This window comes from Bos indicus, chromosome 10 (assembly GCF_029378745.1).
Source record: "Bos indicus isolate NIAB-ARS_2022 breed Sahiwal x Tharparkar chromosome 10, NIAB-ARS_B.indTharparkar_mat_pri_1.0, whole genome shotgun sequence".
NCBI classification, from domain to species: domain Eukaryota; kingdom Metazoa; phylum Chordata; class Mammalia; order Artiodactyla; family Bovidae; genus Bos; species Bos indicus.
In genome coordinates, this window is record NC_091769.1 from 79,435,573 (window position 1) to 79,460,043 (window position 24,471).

At 45.1% G+C, this 24,471-nt stretch overlaps 1 protein-coding gene across 1 annotated transcript in view; it reads right to left on the reverse strand.

Moving 5' to 3' along the window:
- ZFYVE26 (zinc finger FYVE-type containing 26) overlaps window positions 1–24,471 on the reverse strand; it is a 67,444-nt gene that overhangs the window by 26,018 nt on the left and 16,955 nt on the right. The window contains exons 13-26 of the mRNA XM_019969101.2: window positions 21,491–21,559; window positions 20,720–20,871; window positions 18,472–18,673; window positions 17,359–17,622; window positions 15,051–15,170; window positions 14,792–14,956; window positions 13,406–13,624; window positions 12,708–12,810; window positions 11,119–11,864; window positions 9,131–9,327; window positions 5,067–5,171; window positions 3,273–3,395; window positions 2,712–2,888; window positions 675–921 (exon numbers count right to left, since the gene is read on the reverse strand). Of these exons, the coding sequence (XP_019824660.2) occupies window positions 675–921; window positions 2,712–2,888; window positions 3,273–3,395; window positions 5,067–5,171; window positions 9,131–9,327; window positions 11,119–11,864; window positions 12,708–12,810; window positions 13,406–13,624; window positions 14,792–14,956; window positions 15,051–15,170; window positions 17,359–17,622; window positions 18,472–18,673; window positions 20,720–20,871; window positions 21,491–21,559 (2,889 nt within the window). The remainder of the gene's footprint in view (window positions 1–674; window positions 922–2,711; window positions 2,889–3,272; window positions 3,396–5,066; window positions 5,172–9,130; window positions 9,328–11,118; window positions 11,865–12,707; window positions 12,811–13,405; window positions 13,625–14,791; window positions 14,957–15,050; window positions 15,171–17,358; window positions 17,623–18,471; window positions 18,674–20,719; window positions 20,872–21,490; window positions 21,560–24,471) is intronic.

Consider the following 24,471-nt stretch of genomic DNA (forward strand, 5'->3'; position numbering starts at 1 on the left):
TGCTAGGAATTTAGTTCAAAGCCCTGTTGGTTTCACTGTCATCCCATGATTCTACCAGGTATGCAAAGAATGAGAGAAGGGCGTCTAAGATAGTCATAAGCATGCTTCTCAAATGCCTCAATAAACAAACTATGTTAGGCATGTGAGATAAATGATGTAGACACTAGGATTTTACAGAATAAATCTAAAGATGTCCAGAGGGAAGTGGAAGATATTTAAGTGATAGTCCTGGAGGGTAGGGAGTAAGAAAAAAAAAAAGCTGGCTGGGAACATTAGCCCTCATTTATTTAATTTTCTTCATTCTATTGGAGGCTGAGTCAGCTCACATACTAGTGACATCTGATGTGACCCTGGGAATAGTCCTCAAATCAAAATGATGGCACTTAAGAGCCCATTGCACCAAGGCTAGACAGACACCACTCTCAGCATGTTCTGTTTTCTGAACCTTTATGTTATTATGCACATGGCGGTTATCCACCATCATTTCATTCAGGTTAGCCTGCCACTTCCTCCAAGACTGAGATCTCTCCTATACAAAAGAGCTCTCTCTCCTGAAGCGTATCCTCTCATTCTCTATCAACTCAAAACCATAAAAGAAGAGAAATGGAAACTAAGGATGGAGCACAGTACTTCCTTCTCCACATAGAACTCCCCCTGAGCACGCTGGCCGTTACCTGAGCGTTTCTCCCGCAGAGGGTATGGGAAATCCAGGGCTTTTCCCGCGTATCTGGAAAGCAGCGCATCCACCTCGTCCGTGGTGAAGCCAATCTCCTGGCCGGCCAGCAGCTGGCGCAGAGTCTGCACGGCCACAGCGGCCCAATCCACCTTCATGTTCATGAGCAGCTGCTCTAGCATGAGCAGGGGGCTGGAGGACAGGTGGGCGTAGCTGGCCCGGTGCTGCTCGGGCAGGGTCAGCAGCACCTGGGAGTGGGAGAGAGCCCCAGCGTGAAGGAAACAGGATATGAACTTCAGAAGAAAGTCAAGATTCTCATGGGGAAGTGGGAAGGGTATCTGGGACCAATGGGCTCTTGGCCAGCTGGCTGGGAGTCTTTTAGAAAGGAAGTAAGGCTGGACTCCTAGCTAAATCCTCCAGGTGGCAATCAAGATGAGGGGAACTGTCTCTGGAAAGGTTCAGATAGTAAATATTTCAGACTTTAAATATTCAGACAAAGGCCATAAGGTCTTTGTGGCAACTACTCAACTGGTAAATGAGCGTACATGCTTGTGTTTCAATAAAACATGATTTATAAAAGCAGGCAGAGGACTGGATTTGGCTCACAGGTGCTGGTCTCCTAACCCCCAGCCTAGACCAACCAGGCATGATTGACTTCTTCCTGATCCTTAAAGTCACCGTTCTGTCCTTCTGAGGCTTTGCTAGAATAAGCAATAGAAGGTGAACTAAACCTGGCATCTCCAGGGTCCTACAGGTGAATGATGACTCTAAATTCTTCCTAGGGGTTGTTATCATTGGGCTTGAAATATGTTCACTGGCTCTGATCATTGCCAGTCTTCAAAGATTCCACTCAGGCACAGTACAGCCAGAAAAGAAAAACAGGTGTATCTTCTTTAGGATCATTTTACGTGGTTGAACTCTTAGCAAGTAGGCTGGTGGTCATGTTCATGGCTCTACCAGCACTGGTTCTATTCATGCGGTGTGTTCTATACTCAGGGGACAGTATGACAGGCAACCACAATCATCAGAGAGTTAGAAGGCCTTATCTTTTCCTAAACACTACTCCACTGAAATTAGCTTGTAATTTCTTCTACTAGGTTACACATCAAGGGTAAGGACTTGTTATCCCACTGCATAGTGAGAGAGTCAGTTCCTAGGCAGGTTGATAGGGAGTCTAGGGGTTCCCAAGGAGAGAGGGGTCTGGAATTCTCAAGGAGGAAGAAAGGACAAACTTTTCTTTCTCCACATTGCTTAGGATTATATAACAATAATGTATCTTGCCTAAGGACAGTCTCTGGATTCAACCTTCTGTTATCTTAAAATGTAAATTATGGGAGTAGGTGTGATGAGGTCTTTACAACCTCCAGACATTCTTTGGATTCACTGGAGAGTATATAACTTCATTGTTAACACTAGCAAGTGGGTACTCTTTCTGCCCCCTTCTGATGCCTATGTCAGAAGTTTTCTCTATCTCCTTTATACTTTAATAAAACTTTATTACACAAAAGCTCTGAGTGATCAAGCCTCGTCTCTGGCCCCAGATTGAATTCTTCTCCTCTGGGGGCCAAGAATCCTGGTGTTTTCGCGTGATTCAACAACAACCTTTCAATAGACAATTGACCCCTTTCCTTTAGCACAGAGTAGTTTTAAGGATTTAAAGCAGCAGTTTTAAGTCTTCACATCAGAATCCTTCTGGAAAGCAGGCAGGTCCTGTCCCAAAAAGTTCAGTTGTAATTACTCTAGAGTGTGAGTCAACTACTGCTATTTTTAGAAAGTACAGGTGATTCTAATTCATAGTCAGACTTTAGAAGCCTTGATATAGCAGATGTCAGGCAAAGCATAAAGAGAACTTAGGAGGACTGTAAAATTCACTTTGGAGGCAGAGCAGTAGGCAACGCTAAGTTCTAAGGGATATGGTGGGCTATTAGGGTCAAGACTTTGTATAGCACAGGTCAAGGAAGGCAGGTGCCTGGAAGAGCAAGTTCTGAAGTGGGAGCTGGACCAGCATGCTTTCCCAACAGCCCCTTCCCCTCCTGACCTTGGATCCCATGTACAGTGCCTGGATTTCACGGTGTCGGTCAGCAGTCAGTTCTCCATAGAAGTGGGTGGTGAGGTAGTTGGCCAAGAAGTGAGAAGTGGCCAAGCTAGGGTGCTGGTCGAGGGACTGCTCTGTGACCTCAAGGCACATGGTGGGGTCGGGAATTCTTTGTAGAAGCTGTTGCAGGAGGAAGGTAGAGGAGAAAGGTGAGGCCTGTAGAAGAACTCTTAGTCCAGCCTTGTTTTGTTTGAGAACAGAACCTTTCAGTTTATTCACTTTGGATTAACCCTTTTTCTGCACTCATTTTTTTCCCTCCACCACTCCTCAGCTTCACAAATGATTTTGACAGGACCAGAGATCAGCAGGATCTTGGACCCAGCTGCCCACCTGGTATCTAATGTAAGGTTGGCACTTACAGGCAGGGTGACTATAACCAGCTTATGGAGGAGCAGATGTGAGACTGTGAGTGCTCTGAATGGGATCCAGTAGGAACAGAGCCATCCGATTCGACCAACTTTTGAATGCCTCCCCAAAGAAAACTGGGAAGAGTTGGAGGCTTACCTGCAGAGCCTTTTCATGATCTCCTCTTTCTAGAAGGTGGAGGAGATGCTTCTGATGTAGGTTGATTAAATGTTCTCTTGGAATAGGGTAGAGGCAGCCCCACTCCTCACACAGCTCATACTCCTGGAAGGAAACACACATGCCTTCAACCCATTTAAAATCCAGGCCTTGTTACTCATTCAACGCTTGCCTGGTTTTTCTCAGCAGTCCTGAATCTGCCAAAGCCCCAGGACAGCTTGGGAAGTGTTGATGGGAACTTCGTTGTGGGATTAAAGTGGGATCATAAAGGACTACAATTGGCAAGGTAAGTTCTGAAAATGGTGCAAGTAGGCAGCTAAAGATGTCCTTTTCCTCTTAGCTCGACTATAGAAAAGAAACAGATGACATACAGCCACAAGCACTTGGTGTCGGTGCCGGGAAGATACTAAGGAAGTGGGCAGGACGGAGAGGACTGTCAAAGGAGACAGAGCCCACTCAGCTCTGACTGTGGCCATATGACTGTGCAGGCCCCGTGCTGCCAGAGTTTAAAAATTTTCAAAAAAAATTTTTAGGGCTTCCTTGGTGGTCCAGTGGTTAAGACTCTACACTTTCACTGCAGGGGACATGGGTTCAATTCCTCATCAGGGAACTAAGTTATCTCTCACATGCTTTGTGGCACAGCCAGAAAAAATAAATTACAAAAACATTTTTTTTTAATTGAAAAATCTCCCTATTTTCCAATGCTGGCAATGAAATCAATATGAAAAGCTAAAAATTCCACAGACCACTACTGCACAGGCCAAATAAACACGTTGGTGTTAGATTCCATTGATATCAACCCTTGCTACTCCCTGCATCCCCACCCCCAATTTGTGAACTCTGGATTAAAGTTTCAGACGGTGGAATTCTCAGAGCTACGTCTGAGTGTTCTATGGTGGCATGTGGAAGGCTCTCCCTACAACTCTGCCTGGGGCCACCTTCTTCAGGATGTTCCCTTGTCTCTCAGGCTACATTAGATGCCCTGCCTGTGCCACCAGCACCGTCTGGGCTTGCTTCTGTCACCTGGTATATCACAATCACCTAGGGATATGTCTCACATTGCCCCCCACCCTCGCCCTACCCACCCCCTTCCCAAAATAATGAGCTGCACAAAGGAAAAGGCAAAGGCTAAGTTGAATGACCTTTAGTTTCACCATCGTCTAGCAGTGGTCAATAAAGGTTCCCTGGATGAGTCAGCACCTGAATAAACACATCTACATTTTGATCTATGATACAGATCAGCTTCTTAAAGGGTAAAGAAAAAATTTACTCAGCATTCAATGTCCAACAAACATGTGGAAAGGTAGTTGAGGTCATTAGTAATCATGACAACGTAAATTAAAACAATGATGAGATACCGTCTTATTGGCAGAAAGTAAAAAGCTGGACGATGCCAAAATTGCCAAGAAGATGCAGCAATACGGACTGTGAGTGGGAGACTAACTGGACCAGAACAATGTGGTAACATCTTAGTAAAGGTGAGGATGCTCGTGCAGCAGTTCCACATTGGGTATGTATTTTGTACCTACTGTGGACAGTGTAGGAAATTTCATGTATGAAAACAAGGGTGTTAGTTCAAAAGCGTTAACTGCCTTATTCTTTACACTTCTCTGAATGTTGGTAAATTTCACATGCATAAAAAAGAGAAAAAAGAGTGTTATGTAATTATAGAAAAAACTGTGAACCTTGACATATGGAAAGGAGTCTACCTAACTGGCTAAGGAGGGGCAAATCTAGAAAGAGGAGGAAGGAGAACAGTACCCAGGAAAATGGTACCTTGGCTTCCAGAATCAGGTTCATGACAGTCGATGGGTCCTCAGCACAACAGTTCCTCAGGGCCTGCCAGTTACACCACACTGGGGTAGACTGCAAACCTAGAATCTAAGGGAAGACAAGAAAAGCTATCAAACCACACTGTAGTTTCTCTGTCCAGGAACAAGTCCCTGGAGTTTCCAGGGATGGGCCATCCCCAGGTCTCTGTACCAAACTTGCCAGGAGAGAGAGGGAATGAGAACCAATGGGACAGAGTGTTTGGAGAGATGAGTGAACCAATCTGGCAAGTATAACCAGAGAGCCAAGATTTGGAGTGGGGAGGCCCCAACTGTAGGACAGTTCTCAGAGGCTTCTGTCCTTTGCAGCTTGTTCAGTCTTCTGGGGTCACTTGTCCCTTGCTCCTTCATCTCAAAACTCTATCCAGGTTATTCTTCTGGCTTGAATGCTCTGTGGGATCACCCTTCAGGCAGCATTTTAGCTCAGCATGAAAATTGCTGAGGAAGAGTAGAAAGAAAATCTTTTTCACTTGCCATTTTCACTTTCCCTGGTAGGGCTCTGGACTCTGGTTAAACAGTACACTTGGAAAGATTAGCATATATGTATACTTGTTATGTAGCTGTATCACGTAAATCTATCTCCCTAAGCCTCTTGATCTTGAATATAACACATACATCACAAGAACCTTTCACTTGAAAGGTTGAACTGAAAGTGAAATTGTCACTTTCAGTTATCCCTTTCAAAATGGCTATTGTTATAGTGAAGAGTTCTCATAAAACATGATCCACTGAAGGAGGAAATGGCAAACCTTGAGGTAATTTTTGCCTTGAGAACCCCATGAACAGTATGAAAAGGCAAAAAGATATGACACTAGAAAATGAGTCTCCAGATCAGAAGGTATACAATATGCTACAAGGGAAGAGTAGAGGGCAATTACTAATAGATTCAGAAAGAATGAAGTGGCTGGGCTAAAGTGGAAACGACGCTCAATTGTGGATGTGTCTGGGAATGAAAGTAAAGTCGAATGCTGTATACAGCAATACTGCACAGGAACCTGAAATGTTAGGTCCTAAAGCAAGGTAAATTGGACATGATCAAGCAGGAGATGACATGAATGAACACTGACATCTTAGGAATCAGCCGACTAAAATGGACAGGAATGGGTGAATTTAATTCAGATGACCATTATATCTACTACTGTGGGCAACAATTTCTTACAAGAAATGGAGTAGCCCTCATAGTCAACAAAAGAATCCAAAATGCAGTACTTGGGTGCAGTTTCAAAAATGACAGAATCATCTCGGTTTGTGTCCAAAGCAAACCACTCAATATCATAGTAATCCAAGTCTAAGCCCCAACCACTAACACCAAAGAAGCTGAAGTTGACCGGCTCTCTAAGACCTTCTACAGCTAACACCAAAAAAAGGTGTCCTTTTCATCATAGTGGATTGGAATGCAAAAGTGGGAAGGCCAAGATACCTGGAGGAACAGGCAAGTTTGGCCTTGGAGTACAAAATGAACCTGGGCGAAGGCTAACAGAGCTTTGCCAAGAGAACACACTGGTCTTCAGATCAGATCAGATCAGTTGTTCAGTCGTGTCCGACTCTTTGCGACCCCATGAATCGCAGCACGCCAGGCCTCCCTGTCCATCACCAAGTCCCGGAGTTCACTGAGACTCACGTCCATCGAGTCAGTGATGCCATCCAGCCATCTCATCCTCTGTCGTCCCCTTCTCCTCCTGCCCCCAATCCCTCCCAGCATCAGAGTCTTTTCCAATGAGTCAACTCTTCGCATGAGGTGGCCAAAGTCTTAGTAAATACCATTTCCCAACAACCCAAGAGATGACTCTACACATGGACATCACCAAACGGTCAGTACCAAAATCAAATTATGTTCTTGGCAGCTGAAGATGGAGAAACTCTATACAGTTAGCAAATCAAGACTGGGAGCTGACTGTGGCTCAGATTATGAGCTCCTTATTGCAAAATTCAGGCTTAAATTGAAGAAAGTAGGGAAAACCACTAGGTCATTCAGGTATGACCTAAATAAAATCCCTTATGATTATACAGTGGAGGTGACAAATAGATTCAAGGGATTAGATCTCTTAGACAGAGTGCCTAAAGAACTATGTACAGAGGTTTGTAACACTGTACAGGAGATGGTGGCCAAAACCATCCCCAAGAAAAAGAAGTGAAAGAAGGCAAAATTCTTAAAGAGATGGGAATACCAGACCACCTTACCTGTCTCCTAAGAAACCTGTATGTGGGTCAAGAAGCAACAGTTAGAATTGGACATGAAACAATAGACTGGTTCAAAATTGGAAAAGGAGTATGACAAGGTATAGCAGAGTACATCGTGTAAAATGCTGAGCTGGATGAATCACAAGCTGGAATCAAGATTGCTGGGAAAAATATCAACAACCTCAGATATGCAGATGATACCACTCTAAATGACAGAAAGTGAAAAGGAACTAAAAAGCCTCTTGATGAAGATGAAAGAGCAGAGTGAAAAAGCTGACTTAAAACTGAAAATTCAAAAAACGAAGATTATAGCATCCGGTCCCATCACTTCATGGCAAACAGAAAGGAAAAAAGTGGAAGCAGTGACAGAGTTTATCTTCCTAGTCTCTAAAATCACTATGGACAGTGACTGCAGCCATGAAATTAAAAGATGCTTGCTCCATAACAAACCTAGACAGTGTATTCAAAAGCAGAGACATCACTTTGCCAACAAAAGTTGGTATAGTCAAAGCTATGATATTTCCAGCAGTCAGGTACAGAAGTGAGAATTGGGACCATAAGGAAGGCTGAGTGTCAACAAATTGATGTTTTTGAATTGTGGTACTGGAGAAGACTCCTCAGAGTCCCTTGAACTGCAAGGAGATCAAATCAGTCAATCCTAAAGGAAATTAACCCTGAATATTCCTTGGAAGGACTGATGGTGAAGCTCCAATACTTTGGCCACCTGATGTGAAGAGCCAACTCATTGGAAAAGACCCTGATGCTGTGAAAGACTAAAGGCAAAAAACAGAAGAGGGTGGCAGAGGGTGAGATGGTTAGATAGCATCACTGACTCAATGAACATGAATTTGAGCAAACTTCCCTAAAAGACAGGGGAGCCTGGTGTGTTGTAGTCCATGGGGTCACACAGAGTCAGACACAACTAGGTGACTGAACAACAGCAACACTGAACTTTAACTGAAGTTTAAAATAATCTTTAAAGAAGACAGATTAAATTCTATAAAAACTCTTGACCATCACCAACAAAGACACCATATCCATAAAATGTACACAAAGCTCAAATATACAGGTATTCCTTGGGGGTACTGCGGGTTCAATTCTAGACGACGACAAAATGAATGTTATAATAAAGTGAGTCACACGAATTATTTGGCTTCCCAGTGCAAATAAAGTTATGTTTACACTGTACTGTAGTCAATAAATTGTACATTGTCTGAAAAATGCACATGCCTTAAATATTTTATTGCTAAGAAATGCTATTTTTTAGCATCTGAGCCTTCATCTAGGTGTAATCTTTTTGTGACAGCAACATCAGAGTTCACTGATCACAGATCACCATAACAAATATAATAATAATGAAAAAGTTTGAAATACGGTGAGAATTCTCAAAATGTGACACAGAGACATGAAGAGAGTAAATGCTATTGGACAAATGGTGCCAAGAGACGCTCAACACAGGGTTGCCACAGACCTTCAATTTGTAAAAAACGTAGTATCTGCAAAATGCAAAAAAGCGAAGTGCATCAAAAAAAAGAAAGGTATGCCTACACATAAAAAAGATGCTTTTTAGACTGTACAGCATCATTGCAGTGTTAATCTTGTTATGATTTTTAATCCTCATCTGACACATATATATTTAAAATCATAGGAGTCAATACAATGGGAACCAGGTAAGAGACCCTATCGATATTCACCTAAGAACAGAAGCTAGACACAGAAATAGCCAGGCCTAGATTTTGTTTCTTAAAATCCACCATCACATGAGAACAGGCTGGAGCTGGTAACAGGGTAAGAAGCCTACTTCCTTTCTCTTGATGCCAGGTCGTATACCTTCTGATACACCTGCAGCTCTGCGAGCTTTCTCCGTAGCTCACACTCCAGCCCATCTTGGACAGCTGTGTCTGAAAGGCAGTAGGCCAGGATCTCCAGGCACCACTCCAGGGGCCACCAGTCCACAAACTGCAGTGTTAGCTGACTTCTCAGACATGCATCCTTCACAGCAAACAGGAATTGCCAACCTTCTTTGTCTACGAGACAAAAAGATGTTCAGCAAGCCTGGCACGGGAGCTCAAGAGTCCAGGTTACTTCTTAAGAGAAGGGCTGCGTTCAGTTTTACAAACAGGAGCTGGGTGGGTCCTGAAGATCCATCCGACCCGAATTAGTTTTTACACTTGGAACAATTCTATGATGGGGACAGATGCTGTATCTTGTTTCTTGTTTATGCAAATGAAATCAAAGTCATGGGAGTTTCTGAAGAGAAAGGAGAAGAGAAGAGAGGAGAAAGGAAAAAAGGGAGAAAGAATGAAAAGAGAGAAGACAGAAGAACAGATGAGGAGCTCCATGGTTTGGCAAGCTGCATGCACAGCACCGTTTCAGACTCAACTTGTCAGCAGAACTTTTGGTTTTCCCTGTATTTCCATGCTGCTTCCTACATTATGACTTGAAAGTTATTGCAGGCAAACTAAGTGTTTTTTGTTTTTTTACTGTTGTTTTTACTTAGAAGCTCTCTTTCTCACACTCCCACATCATAGAGCTGAAACACAGACTCGAAGCCATTAAGACCTCGGAGCTGGTCATGGATTTCTCTACCTTCTCATGGAAGGATTTTCTCCTTTGCATAGAGAAGCCTAGGACCCACTCACAGCCTGCCTGGCTCTTGCTCCCCCTAGTGGAGGGCTGAAGGTCGCCACTCTCACCTCTGGGTACACGTCAGTCTCCTGGGGAGATTTTATAGTAGGAGTTAACTAGCAGGCCCTTGTGTATGTATGTTTTAAATAATTTTTAAAAATCATTTATTTATTTACTCTTGAGTGCACTGGGTCTTTGTCACTGCCCAGGCTTTCTCTAGTTGCAGTGAGCACGGGCAACTTTCTAGTTGCGGTGTACAGGCTTCTTATTGTGATGGGCTCTAGAGCACAGCTGACCACCTCAATAGTTGTGGTCCCATGGGCTCTGTTAGCAGGTGGGATCTTCCTGGACTAGGGATCGAACCAGTGCCTCCTACACTGGCAGGTGAGTTCTTTACCATCAGGGAAAGGGTCTGTTTTTATAAAGATTTACTAGAAGATAGCCACACTCACTTATTTATGGTCTATGGCTGATTTCATGCCGTAATGACAGATCCGAGAGGTTGCCACCAAGCCTGTGGAGCTTACAAAGCCCTTTACAGAAAAACTTTCCTGATTGCTCTTTTAAAGCAAACACTTGCCTGAACCTTATCATGGGCTTCTGGAAATGCTGCTGCTGCTGCTAAGTTGCTTCAGTCGTATCCGACTCTGTGCGGCCCCATAGACGGCAGCCCACTAGGCTCTCCCGTCCCCGGGATTCTCCAGGCAAGAATACTGGAGTGGGTTGCCATTTCCTTCTCCAATGCATGAAAGTAAAAAGTAAAAGTGAAGTCGCTCAGTCGTGTCCGACTCTTCGCAACTCCATGGACGGCAGCCTACCAGGCTCCTCCGTCCATGGGATTTTCCAAGGCAAGAGTACTGGAGTGGGGTGCCATTGCCTTCTCTCTGGCAATGGGGCTCAGATATTTGTAGTCTATAACATTTGCCAATGATTCTGATATGCAGGGTTGAGAATACTGGTTATGAGTGCCTGTCCCAAAGCTTGATGGGCTTGGGTTCTAAGCTCTGCTTCACCACTGACTATCCTGGGCAGTTTCCCACACTCTGGGCCTGGCTCGCCTCTCAGTATCATCAGACTATGGCGGCACCTTTCTCTAGGGTTCCTGTGAGGATCAGACATGATGAGCCACTCGGGGAACGCTCAATGTTATTACCACTAGCTGAAGGAGGGAGACACAGCTTTCTGCTCACCACAAGCCGCTGCACAGCTCAAGACTGCATCCTGTACGCTGCTCAAGTCATCCATATCTTGTCCGTACACATCAGTGAGCTGAAGGGCCCGGCGCCAATCTCTAGCCACCAGGGCTTCCTCGAAGGCCTCGGTGAGCACGTCCAGGGCAGTGGGAGAATGGGGGCCCAGGAGGACGGTGGACAGACTGGCCTGGCCACAGAGACTCGCGGCCAGACTCTGCCCCTGCTCGGAGGACCCTCGGAGGGGTTCCCAGGCAGCCAGGAGGGAGGCCTCCAGCACAGGGAACTGTTCCAGGAGACGCTCACACTCCCGAGCTACCTGCTCGGCTGTCAGAGGCACTTCCCTGCGGCCACGAAGCTCCTTCCAAGACAAGCTGGGCTTGGTGACCTTTGACCCCCGGGAAGCCCCCAGACAGGCCACGGTAGCCAGCAGCTTCGAGCGGGACTTCAGAAAGGCCAAGGCGGAGGAGGTGAGGGCTGGGGGTGATGAGTCCCTCGGGGAGGAAGGGGGCTTTCTCTCCAGTGTGGGGTTCTCAGTTGACTTCAGGCAGCTCAGCGTGGAAAGTGGGAGGTCATCCAGGCAGCGGGAGGTGTGCAGCTGGGCCAGGGTGCCCAGGCGGGTCAGAAGGGCTGATGTCTGCTTGCTCTGCCTGGAGGAGCAGAGGGTGAGGGGCTCGCAGCAGCAGTTGACAATGACTTGTGGCACGCTCAGGCTCAGACCCTCTTGGGCCAGGAGGGCTGCCAGCCTGGAGGGAAAGAAGCAGAGGGCACGCAAGGCTTGAGTACCTGGGCACCATCACTCAATCTCCAAATTTCTTTATGTTTAAACAAACAGAGGTAAATGCAGACTCTCTGTTTGCCCCTAATCCCCTCCTCTTTCGAACTCAAAAGGCAGCCTATTAGACCCAATGCCCTGCCCCTTGCTTTTTTACTTAATAACACATCTGGTAGATCTGTCCATATCCATCTACAGAGAGGCCCCTCATTCTTTTTTTTTTTCACAGCTACACAGCATTCCATTATCTGGAGGAACCTGAATTTAACTAGTCTCCTATTAGTGGACGATAGCTATGCCACACAAAGTTGTGATAAAATGACTTAGTACATACAGCATTTTTCATATGTATAATAAAGCTTTGGGATAAATTTCCCAATGTGGACTGCCAAAAATGTCAAAAATGCGGATCGTCATTTTAGTGGACATGGACAAACTGCTTTCCCACAGGGGCTGTACCGATTTATATCCTGCTGGCAATCTGTGAGAATGTTTGTTTTCCTACAGCCTAGCCAACTAATTGTGTTACCAACGTTTTGGATTTTTGCCTACTCTTAAGTAGAGTCACCTCTTTATTTTATTTACTTATTTATTTTTAATCTGATTTTAACCCCTTTATTTAGATGGGGATAGGAAGAAACAAGGCACATTGAATTTTAATGAAGCCTGCATAAGAGTAACTGCAAATTAATGGAAAAGTTGAAGAAATCTCCGCTTCCTGAACTGGACTCAAACACAGCTCCACTGAGCCCTTGGTTTCCTTGATGAAACAATTAGGAAGGCCCATGCCTTACACTCATGGGGTGGCTCCTACCTGTCTGGGGGTACTTGTCGCTCAAGCAGGAGATGTGACACCAGTTGGGAAGAGCTTTGTTGCAGGAGAACAAAGGGGTTTCCTACCTTGACCTCCACGTGATCTGCAGAAGTAAAGAAAGTGATCTTTGCATCACTGACCGCAACATTCAGAGCCCTATTTTCCAGACTCACCAACAAAAATAGTGTCAAAACTACATGGAAGGTCCTTTCATTGGTATTTTTCTAGGTAAAAGGTATTCTTGACATGATGCTGACCACAGGTTTATCACGCCTTAGCACTGTTCTAGAGACTTCCAACCACAGACACACTTCAGTGAACAGGTCTAGCCACAAATAGCAATTTCTGCTCCCTTCCATGCGACTGAAGTGCAGGTAATACTTGCTCTGTGGTAATACTTGCTCTGTGGACTCGAGTAAGCGTCTGGCATTTTAAACAGAGACTCAATTCCTCTTCTCAGTTCTCATATCCACAGTAGATCGAAGATCTGAGAGAGTATTTTTAAGTCATTAATGCCATCAAAATGTACTGAATACTCTCGTGTGCTGTACTACTGTATGAGGCATCGGGGAGATAGAGGTGAATAAGAGAGGACCTCATAAATCTACTGCTGCACCTAGAACCTCTTCATCGTGTGCCTTCTTCTTCCTTGCCCTAGACACTTGTGGGCCGGTCCTGACTGTATTCCTGCTACTTACCAGGCTCAGAGCTCAGGCTCCGAAGGAGAACAGCAGCCAGGGTGCTGCAGTACCTGAAGAAGGTGCCCATGTAGTCAGTCTGCTTGCCGCCTGCTGCCGTCTGTTTGCCCAGGTTCTTCTGGAGGAGCTGAGCCTGGATATACACAGGGTGGGCCTCGGCCTCTGGAGCTTTCTGGGCCACCTGCTCCACCAGGGAGGAGAGTGGGGTACTCCTGGGCTCTGGGAAGAGTTATGGAAGGAGAAGGCATGCAGTCTTGAGTCTGTGCATCTGGCTTTGGGTCAATTTCCAACACAATATGGGAACTGAGCCTCTGCTCAGTTCTGCATGGGGCATCCTATACGTGGGTATTATACTTACAAGGCAGCTATAAAATCCTAAGTTTAAGAAATATAAACGCAAGTATATACTGCATGGGGCATCCTACAGCTTGGGTATTACACTTATAAGGCAGCTACACAATCCCAAGGGCTTCCCTGATAGCTCAGTTGGTAAAGAATCTGCCTGCAATGCAGGAGACACAGGTTTGATTTCTGGGTTGGGAAGATCTGCTGGAGAAGGGATAGGCTACCCACTCCAGTATTCTTGGGCTTCCCTGGTGGCTCAGGTAAAGAATCTGCCTGCAGTGTGGAAGACCTGGGTTTGATTGCTGGGTTGGGAAGATCCCCTGGAGAAGGGAAAGGCTACCCACTCCAGTATTCTGTCCTGGAGAATGCCATGGACTGTATAGTTCCTGGTGTCGCAAAGTAGGACACGACTGATTGACTTTCACCACACAATCCCAACTTGGTTCCCCGTGCAAGTGATTCTCAGCCAGGAAGAGTTCTGAGTCTGGAGAAATTAGGGTGAAGAGTTCCAGTTTGAACTCATCTGCGAAATGCACAGCACTCTTTTGGGCACGGTTTGCCAATGTTTATGGAGTGACTTCTGGGTATATCTTTCACTAGGAATGAGAAACATGCACCAGCTAATGGTGCGCTAAGCATCCCTTCACTTAGGAGGTGGGCAAACAGGTGGGATTAGTTACAAGACCAGTCCTGGTTAACTACAGTGCTGGTAGGGCCCACTGCTGGGCTTCCCAGGTGGTGCTAGTGGTAAAGAACCCACCTGCTAATGCAGGAGACTTGGGTTCAGTCCCTGGGTCAGGAAGATCCCCTGGAGGAGGGCATGGCAACCCACTCATGCCTGGAGAATGTCATGGACAGAGGAGCCTGGCGGGCTACAGTCTACAGGGTGGCAAAGACTCGGACATGGCTGAAGCGACTCAGCACGCACACTCAAGGGCCCACTTCTGAGTCCTAAGCCTCCCTTCCAATGTGCTCCTTCACGCTCCGCTATGTCCTTTCCCTAGTTCAACCTCAACTGCTCCCTCACAGAAGGACTGGTACCTGGCAGCTCTAGCGCTTCTCTTAGCGACTGCAGGATCTGCTCCAGCTGCTGGGAGAGGGTGGTGTGGCTGGCTACACAGTCCTCGGTGAGGCTGGGCCAACACATCTGAAGCAGCTCAGCAATGCTGCACCGTGGGGGACCTCCTCCTTTATCCTCTCCACTCTCTATGGAGAGCAAACGAGAAAGAAAAAGTCAGGTCTGATGCTGACCCAACGTTCCGAGTCCAGGAGATTAAAAAAAGGTAGTTAAGCAGCTCACCTGATTTGATTTGCCCGGCTGACACAAGTGGGTAATTGAGAATCTTACTGATCTGCTGAAGAACGCCTGGAAAACCTCGAATGCCATCAGCATTGACGAATACGTGGTCTAGCCGGCGACCTGGAAATGGATGAAGCAAGAGGGAATGCAGAAGAAACACAAGGTACTTTCAGAGATTGAAAGTCCTGTATTTACATGTCAAATTTTATCTCCTTCAATATTAAGGGGGAGGTAGATGCTGTGCCAGTTGAGTAGACCAGTAAATCTGGTGTATTCCATGCTTGTGGTTCCAGGGCTATCTGAGGCAAGATGCCTCAGCTGTCCACAGCAGCAGACCCAGGAGCTCTGGTATTCCTGGGGAATTGCTGTCCCAAGCCAACCAGGTACTTCTTGTGGATTTGCCTTGGTACCTTTCTTAGTTGAGAATTTGATCTGGTATCCAGTCTCCTCTGATTATTTTAAATGGTATCCTGATACCCTGACTAGACTATAAAGAACTTTATGTAGAGATTATTCCTTATACCTCTCTTGTGCTCCATAAACTTCAGATAATCTGGAAATGCAGCAGGTACTAAATTAATTCCTGATTGGCATGAAACCAGTTGGCCTGAACATTATATAATCTTCATTCATTTTGGAATATAAGCGCTAGACGAGGGGGCAGTAAACTGTTCAGTAAAAACAGCATTGTGTATGCCACAGCACACTTTCTTAGAACAACTATGTCAGCATTAAAGGATTTCAAGCCAACCGCTCAGAAGTGATTTAGAAGGGTGTGCATAAAAGAGTTAACACAGAAGGCCTGAGACTGCTATCCTCAGAAAGGCCTGCTGGCAAGGCTGGTCCTTGGCTGGCATCTCCGAACTTGACTGGTAGAAGCTTTTCTACACTGACAAAATTTTCCCTAAATGATGGAAGTGACTGATTGTGCCTAAACTGTACGGTGTGGTTTATGCTGAACACCTGCCTTCCTTCCGAGACTCTGGAAGTTTGGTACATGTTGGGCAGAGGGTGCCTTTGTCACCAGCCCCCAGTAAAAACCTTGGGCTCTGGGTCACTGATGAGCTTCCAGTAAACAACATTTCACATTTGTTTGTCACAACTTACTGCTGGGAGAGTTCAGTACGTCCCGTGTGATTCCAGTGGGAGAGAATTCCTGGACGCTTATGTCTGGTTTCCTCCAGACTTTATCCCATGAGCCTTTTCCCTTTGCTAATTTTGCTTTGTGTCCTTTTGATGATACAATTTGTAGCCATGAGTATAACTGTATGCTGAGTCCTGTGGGCTCTCCCAGCGAATCACTGAACCCAGGGAAAGCTACTCATGTCACACCTGTTCACCATTGCACCCTCCGTATTACTCAGAGTACGTTCCTTTCTCTCTGCCTCGTCAGTCCTTCCAGTGTTGGGTGTGTGTATCAAGGATGGGCGGGGAGTGACACTTTGCCTAATTCTTTCTTCACATTCCTCTACCTTCATTCCTCTAAGAACTCCATAGACACATTCTGGGATATCATTAACCTCAAGGTACAATCCTCCCCTTAACTGTGATCCACTAAAATTTTCCCTTATACCTGGTGTACAAGTTTGAGACCCAGGTTTAGAGTGAAGTGGGATTCACTGTGGAGGAGGTATGCAGTTTAGGGGCACAAATTCCATTTGTACCATTTTTGGAAGGCAACTATATTCACCACTGTATCACCAATGCCATTTGAACCAGTTTTGAATGTTTATCTCTTTCTTGAGTTTATCTATAAACCAGAAGAAAATTTCCCCAAATGACTGTAGACTATTATGTCTGTTAAGAAGGTGAGATTCTTGGGCTTTCCTGGTGGCTCAGTGGTAAAGAATCCGCCTGCCAATGCACGAGACATGGGTTTGATCCCTGATCTGGGAAGATCCCACATACCGCAGAGCAAATAAGCCCTCATGCCACAACTATTGAGTCTGTGCTCTAGAGCCGGGGAGCTACAACTACTGAGTCCCTCACGTGCTACAGCCTATGCTCTGAATAAGAGAAGCCACTGTAACGAGAAGTCTGAGCACCGCACCTAGAGAGTAGCCTGGCTCTCTGCAACTAGAGAAACAGCGAAGACCCAGCAGGGCCAGAAATAAAATAAATTAAAAAGAAAAGAAGGCAAGACTCTCAATAGACTAGTCACCAGAATGGACATGAAGAAATAAAGAAACAATCCTTTCTCCTTGTCCCTCCTTCCCCAGTAACTTTCTTCCTGTACAATTATCAAGCATCTCAGAACCCTGTCTCCTTATTTGAGAATAAAGGGATCATGTGAAAGAAGCATACTCACCCTGACTCTCAAGGCTGCTGTTAAGGCGCCGTTCAGCTGTTTCCAAGAGCTGCTTGCCGGTTTTCCAGAGCTGGCACTGTGAGCAAGCCAGGTCAAACGCAGCCATGGCGGGCGGGCTGAGGTCTTCCAGAACCTCTTTCAGGGGAGCAGTGAGCTCCATTGGGCAACTGCTTATCCAAAAGTCCTCCTGGAGCGTGGGGATGGGGTCTCCAGAGGTGCTGAGCAGCTTGTCGGTCACATCAGAGATGGAATAAAATACCATCCCTGGACACCCAGCGGTTGGGGGTAAAAGGCAAGAGGTTAAAATGATGCTCACTACCACTTTTATTTTGAGAAGTAGTTATAAGGTCAGGAGGAGTAAGGGTTTCTTCCAGGTCGGGCCTAAAAGTAGGCTGAGAAAGAATGTGGTAGGTCTGTGTGTGCTCATCTGAAAAGATCTCTAAAATATATTGCTAAAAAACCAAAGCAGAAAATAGTACTTGTTATAAAAGCCCATTCATATTAAAAACAAAAAGCATATGCATATATTCTTTTGAATCTGTAAAGAAAATTTCTGGGAGCATATAGAAGGGGCAGTGTGTGATGGTAACTTGATATATACAGCCTAGACCGGCAAAAGATGTAAAAAATGGGACAAGGTTCCACTTTCAATAAACAATGAAAGGATGAGCTCTTTCTACAGTACAGCCAAGGTTGGGCCTGGAGATCTGAGAACCCCAGGCCACAGATGTTAGACAAAACTTCTTCACTTTTTAGGAATGTAAAATAATCCCTGAATAACTACATGGGAAGAAGATACACTAATCAATTCCCCAAAGCTCAAGATAATGGCCATCAAAACCCATGGTGGAAACTGCATTCACACTCCTCAGTATAAGTCACGTAGGACAGACTTAATGGAATAGTTCGAGCAGCAGGTAAGAGACCCCTGTGGTCAGCATAGTTGGCTGCAGCTAGAAAATGACTCGGGGGGTGTCAGGACTGCTGTTCTTCAAGGCAAGCGTCCTGCCCTGGGTTTCTGTCATCTTCACAGTGAGCCTCTGGTTTGGGTGGTTTCTTGCCCACACCCTCCTCCCACAACTCCCTCAGCACCTGACAAGAGGGAAGCCGGACCTGCGGCCGCAGCGCTGCCGATGGCCTGCAAGGTGGAACGGCCACTTCCTGTTCTTCGGATAGTGCTGCTGCCCCCGTCTGAGTTCTGGTTTTCGATTTTATGTTCTACTTGGGCCAGCTCCTGGATCACCTCCTGGTAGCGCTCCATGAACATCAGCTCCCCAGAACTGTGTGAAGACTTCAGGTTGAAGGTGAACACCACCTGTCATAGGAGAGAAAGGAGTGTGGCTTTTGGTGGGCCTGCTGGAGTGGGGAGAGTCTACAGATCTGAAATCTTGCCAGGCATCAGCCTCTGGCCCTGAGACAGCTGCTTTGGGGGGCTGGAAGAGTGCTGGATGTGCAGAGAGTAGATCAAATGTAGAAATGACTCATAAAAGTCAGCAAGAGAGTCACCAGAGCCCCGGCAGAATATAGGCAAATGATGTAGACAATTTCAAAGAGAAAATACATGTGACTAATACACACATGAAAAAATGCCTTCCCCTCCAAGTAGGATTCCTGTATTTCTCACAGCTTGCACACAGTCCTCTTAACATTCCAGGGGGCAGCACAAGCAGGTGTTACGTTTAACTCCAGTTTTCAGGTGAGGATATCAAAGCTCAGAGACAGTACCTCAGAGGGAGTAAGGGTCTTTCCGATTTTTAAATTTTAAATTCAGGGAATTTAAAAGTCATACTACGGTGCATCTATCATAAGGACAAAGTGTAAAAATAAACTCTCAGGGGGTGGTGGTAGAATGAGCTGTCACAATCTTTTTTGAAAAGCAATTTGGCAATCTATGGAGCTTTAAAAATGTTTATATTCTTTGACTCAGTCATTTTTATGAGAAACTTTCTTAATGAAAAAATTCCAAAGTCTTAATGTGTAAAGGTGATAATCTTTACACTAGTTATTACAATGATTACAGGATTGAAAATAATGGTCAAACACAGCTACATGATCAGATAAGGTTACTAAAATCAGTTACAGAGCAAATACTTGTAATGTAAAAAGGCACTAAAATTTTAGATTCAAAGTGATCTTGGCTCTATATAAAGGTCACATATATTTCAGAAAGACATTGGCAAAAAATATACTTTTATCTTTAGTATTGGTTCCTCTGGATAATTAGTTTTAATCTTATTTTATTTTCTGGTGAATACTTTTTGGCATTTTCTTATATGCACAACTTGCTCTGTAACCAGGTTGAAAAACTTCTATTAAAAAAGAAAAGAAGAAAAGAAAAACTCAAATTCTCAGAAAAGGAAGTGAGCACTTTAGTGGTAAAGCATCGGGGACCTCATAACTGACTTCTTGGTTTGGGTGTCAGAAAGGCTAGTGAGAGTCCTATCCTCCTGAGAGGGACAGAATTGTTACTGTTATTAAAATACAAGAGCTAAAATGTGTCAGAGGAAGTTAAACAAAAATTATCCCATTGCATAGATGTTTCCATGTAAACTCACATGAAAGAAAAATTCTGACCTGTGTGTTAAGAGACCAGCATAGGCATCATAAGTACAACAAGAGAGTTTTAAAAATTACAATGGTGGGTTTTTGTGCTATTACATTTAAACAATAGCAGAGGATTCCTGTATTTCTCACAGCTTACACACAATCCTCTTAACATTTCAGGAGGCAGCACAAGCAGGTATTACATTTAACTCCAGTTTTCAGGTGAGGATATCAAAGCTCAGAGAGAGTAGCTCAGAGGGAGTAAGGGTCTTTCCATTTTCACTCCCTGCAATTTCCCCTACACACATGAACCTAACAGTCTGCTAGCCCCCCTCCACTTCCTGCGTATTGAACTGGCTTTCTATTTCTTGTTAAAAATGGTCTGCACAGTGATTTCTAACTATATAAAACCACATATACGTTCAGAGAAGGACTACAAGGAAAGACATAAAAATCAATGTTTTGATTGCCGCCCAATACTTTATCTTGCTAAAACACCATTTATGTTAAGAAAACAAATGATTCAACAGCTTAAATCTCCCCTAGGCTGGCTCTTGAAATCCACAGTGCTCAATGGGGTGGATCCCACCCACCCCCCCACCCCCATGGGGTGGATGGGGTTCTGTACACGCAAACTCCCTCCTGCTTCTCCTGCTGGAACTGCGCCCTCGGGTGCACCCGAGTGGCTCTGGCTGCACACACACCTGCCTCTACCTGTGGCCCGCGGGTCCCGGAAGGTAAAAGGCTGCCCTAGCGCTTTCCTGCGACAAGGTAAGGCTGAGGCTCCTAACGCCTGTTGCACAAGAAGCCAGCTCACCTGGTGGGCTTCTGCAAAGTTCCCCCGGAGGATGCAGGATGCCAGCAGTGACTCCGGTGGGGAGAACATCATGGGGATGAGTGAACTGTGAGGCTGCGGCTGCAATCGGCCCTCCAGCTCGTTCTTCCCAGACGCAGCACTCAGACTTCCCTCTGTTGGGATACAGGAACATGGGCGGCTATGGAAGGGACAGCAATTGGGGAAAAACTATCCTGTCACCTGCTGCCCAACTCCTATCCTTCTCAAAGTCCTCTAAAAGGTCTATAAATAGATCTTGGTTTTTCCTCAAATGAAGGGCACACCTATGCTATCATCTTTTTATCTTCTTCTTAAATCTGAAGTACAGTTGAAGTAGAGTTAATATTGCATACTTTCAGGTGCACAGAAAGTGATTTGGTTATATCTCCTCTTTTTAAAAATTCTTTTCCGTTACTGGTTATTATAATAAGTATAGTTCCCTGTGCTACCTACCCAGTAAATCCTTGTCTATTTTATATATGGTAGTGTGTATCTGTTAATATGCTAAATTCTTTAACATATTAAATATAAGACTTTATCATCTTTAAATGTAAGACTTACGTACCAACTACTTTCCTTGGGTATTTACTTCTGTTTCTCTCTACTGATGGGTAACTCAGCTGATAGGGAAATAGCCCCTTCACTGCTGAACACAAGCAAGAACTGCTCAGTCCAAGGTTTCACATCAGGGTGTATGACAACTCTATCAGGGCAAAGTTACTGGAAGTTGGCAACTGGCAGGGACACTGATACCTGAAGTACTTGTGCTCAGTTCACTACTCGTATTTTCCAGGGATGATCTGGAACCTTTGTCCTGGTCATCTAGAGGTATTAGGAAGAAACAGAGAAAATCAACCATCAGTACCTTACAGTGCAGAAAGTGGGAGGTTGGCTTGAGAGCTGAGATCCAGGTAAAGTGAAAAGATAATGAGTAGTTACTACACCAGTGGCTCCTTCTACAGCAAAACACCAAGTTCCTACGGACCTATATATATATGTATATATATATATAATTATTTCCCCCACCCGCCGCCCAGTGGTGAGTCTTTATTCCTTTTAGCTGAGCTGTATTGCTCCCCTTGCAGGGAGGAGAATTTCCTCCTATCTCAGTCCAGCTGCTCCTTCTGAGCGCCCTGAGAAATGGGGATCCATCTTCTTAGTCTCATTCTAGAAGGCTCCAGGCTTCCTCAACTGATGGTCCGCTTCCCCTCCAGCACGAAGATACACCTACCAACAAGCTCCAGGGAGGGGTGCTGGCCCTGGCAGAGGAGCAGGGTCAGGAACTGGGGTGAGAGAAGCGACTCAGAGTCTGGCTGAAGGTGCTAGAGCAGCAGCTGCAGGAGTGGGCCCAAGAGGTGAGAGCGAGGGCCCTGGCTGGACCCCTCCCTGGGCACACTGATGGCCCCAGGGCGGGCTTAATATGACCCCAGTGCCCATTTGGGTAGAAGCTTATACCAGTGGTTAGCAAGCTCTGGGTCTCAGAGCCCCAGGAGCTTTCAAATTACTTCTAGGGGTCACCGACCCCCATCTGCCCACTAAGCACTGTCAACAGTCTGAAAAAAAATAAAAGCACAACTATGATAGCCAGGAAGCAGCAGGATGCCAAAGAGGGTCACAAAAACTTTCTGACATAGAAAAGGTGGTCCTAGTACTTGAAAGAGTAGGTAACCAAAGTGTAAGGCCAGGCAGGCTGAAGACCACGATATTGAAAGCCCTGGAGAAAAAGCATCTTCTTCTCAACACTTGCTTTCCTGAAGTGCTGGGGCTTTCAAGGGAAGCTTGCTATTCCTTGTTGTGAAGAATATGTAATTTGAGGGTAATGTCAGGCCACATAAGGCAGCCTCCTTGGCTTACTGTGGGGAAGGAACAGACAGCTGCGGGAAAGAGAAAATGAACTATGCATTTGGGGTTGGATCAGCCAGGTGAATGCAAACTATGCCTTTTGACTCGAATTAACTGAGTCACTTAAGGGGCTCAGCCTTTAAGTTTTCCGGTTCTCTCTCCATATCTTCCAGTCTGGCCAGGATGCTTGCATCTCTCATTGCCACTTATCTAAAGCCAACTCATTCATCCATGTTTGGTTCAATAGTCAACTCTTTTATAAAACCTGTTTCTCTGCCTTTTCAGGCTATGCTGACCTTCCCTTCCAAGAGATCTCTTCTGTTTTCAGGCCATGCCACTGGGCAGTTTAAGTTTTTCATGGGTATTGTTTATGCAGGTAAATTATAAATTCTTCAAAGGCAAAGTCCCGGTTTATGCCTCATTCACCTCCCTCAAAATACCCAGTATTTTTTAGGGCACAGTAAACTATTGAAGAATTACCTGTTAATTATTTAAAAACTAACACAAATCATAATGGAATATGACTATCCAAAATTTAATACTTCTGTATAATGCTCAACAGACAAAATGCAGCAAAGCTTGTAGCACATAATGACAGAACATTTTCCTTCAGGTATAAAGAGCTTCTTACAATTCAACAAGAAAGACAAACCCAATAGAAAATATGGACCTGAGACTGAAAATTATAAACAGCCAATAAATATATGAAAAGACACAATCTCAAACTAAAAATTAGTATTAAAATGATGACACACCATTACTATACTAATCATATTGGCAAAGATTAGTACTACTCGTTTTTTTTTTTGATACTCCTCATTTTTGATGAGTGTATATTCAAATAGGCTTTTATATACAGATGATGGGAGAGTAGATTGGCCTGCCTTTTTGGGGGGCGATTTGTTACATCTATATTTTGTACCCACATATACTTTGACTTGGTGAAGGCAATGGCACCCCGCTCCAGTACTCTTGCCTGGAAAATCCCATGGACGGAGGAGCCTGGTAGGCTGCAGTCCATGGGGTTGTGAAGAGTCGGACACGACTGAGCGACTTCACTTTCACTTTTCACTTTTATGCATTGGAGAAGGAAATGGCAACCCGCTCCAGTGTTCTTGCCTGGAGAATCCCAGGGACGGGGGAGCCTGGTGGGCTGCTGTCTATGGGGTCGCACAGAGTCGGACACGACTGAAGCGACGCAGCCGCAGCATACTTTGACTTTCTGTTAAACTGCTGTCTATATTATAGATATATTCACACAAGTATGCATAGACATACATACAGGGTTGTTTACTGTAGCACTGTTTATAGGAGCAAAAAACTAGAAACAATTTAAATGCCCACAAAAGGGTACGTAGGACAATGGACTCCTAAGCAGTCTTTAAAATAAGTGAAGTGACTTCCCAATACGGAGTATGATACATTTACATATGTAAGACAATGTAAGTGAAAAAAGAAAGTTGCAGCTCTCTCTATATGGTAACAATGAATCTATATATCTTCCCAGGTGGCACTAGTGGTAAAGAACCTGCCTGCCAATGCAGAAGATGCAAGAGACGCAAGTTTGATCCCTGGGTTCGGAAGATCCCCCTGGAGGAGGGCACGGCAACCCAGTCGAGTATTCTTGTCTGGAGAACCCATGGACAGAGGAGCATGGAGGGCTACGGTCCATAGGATCACACAACTGCAGCAATTTAGGGCACATATATATGCTTGCATTGCATAGAGAATTTCTGGGAGAAAACTACAAGCAGGGGTTATCTTAGGGGAGTGGGATTAGGATAATCTTAGACCACTTTTGTTTATACTTTATTTGGAATTGCTCTAAGATACTTTATCTTTGGGTGGTCCAGTGGTTAAAGACTCCACATTCCCCGCGCAGGGGGCCCATT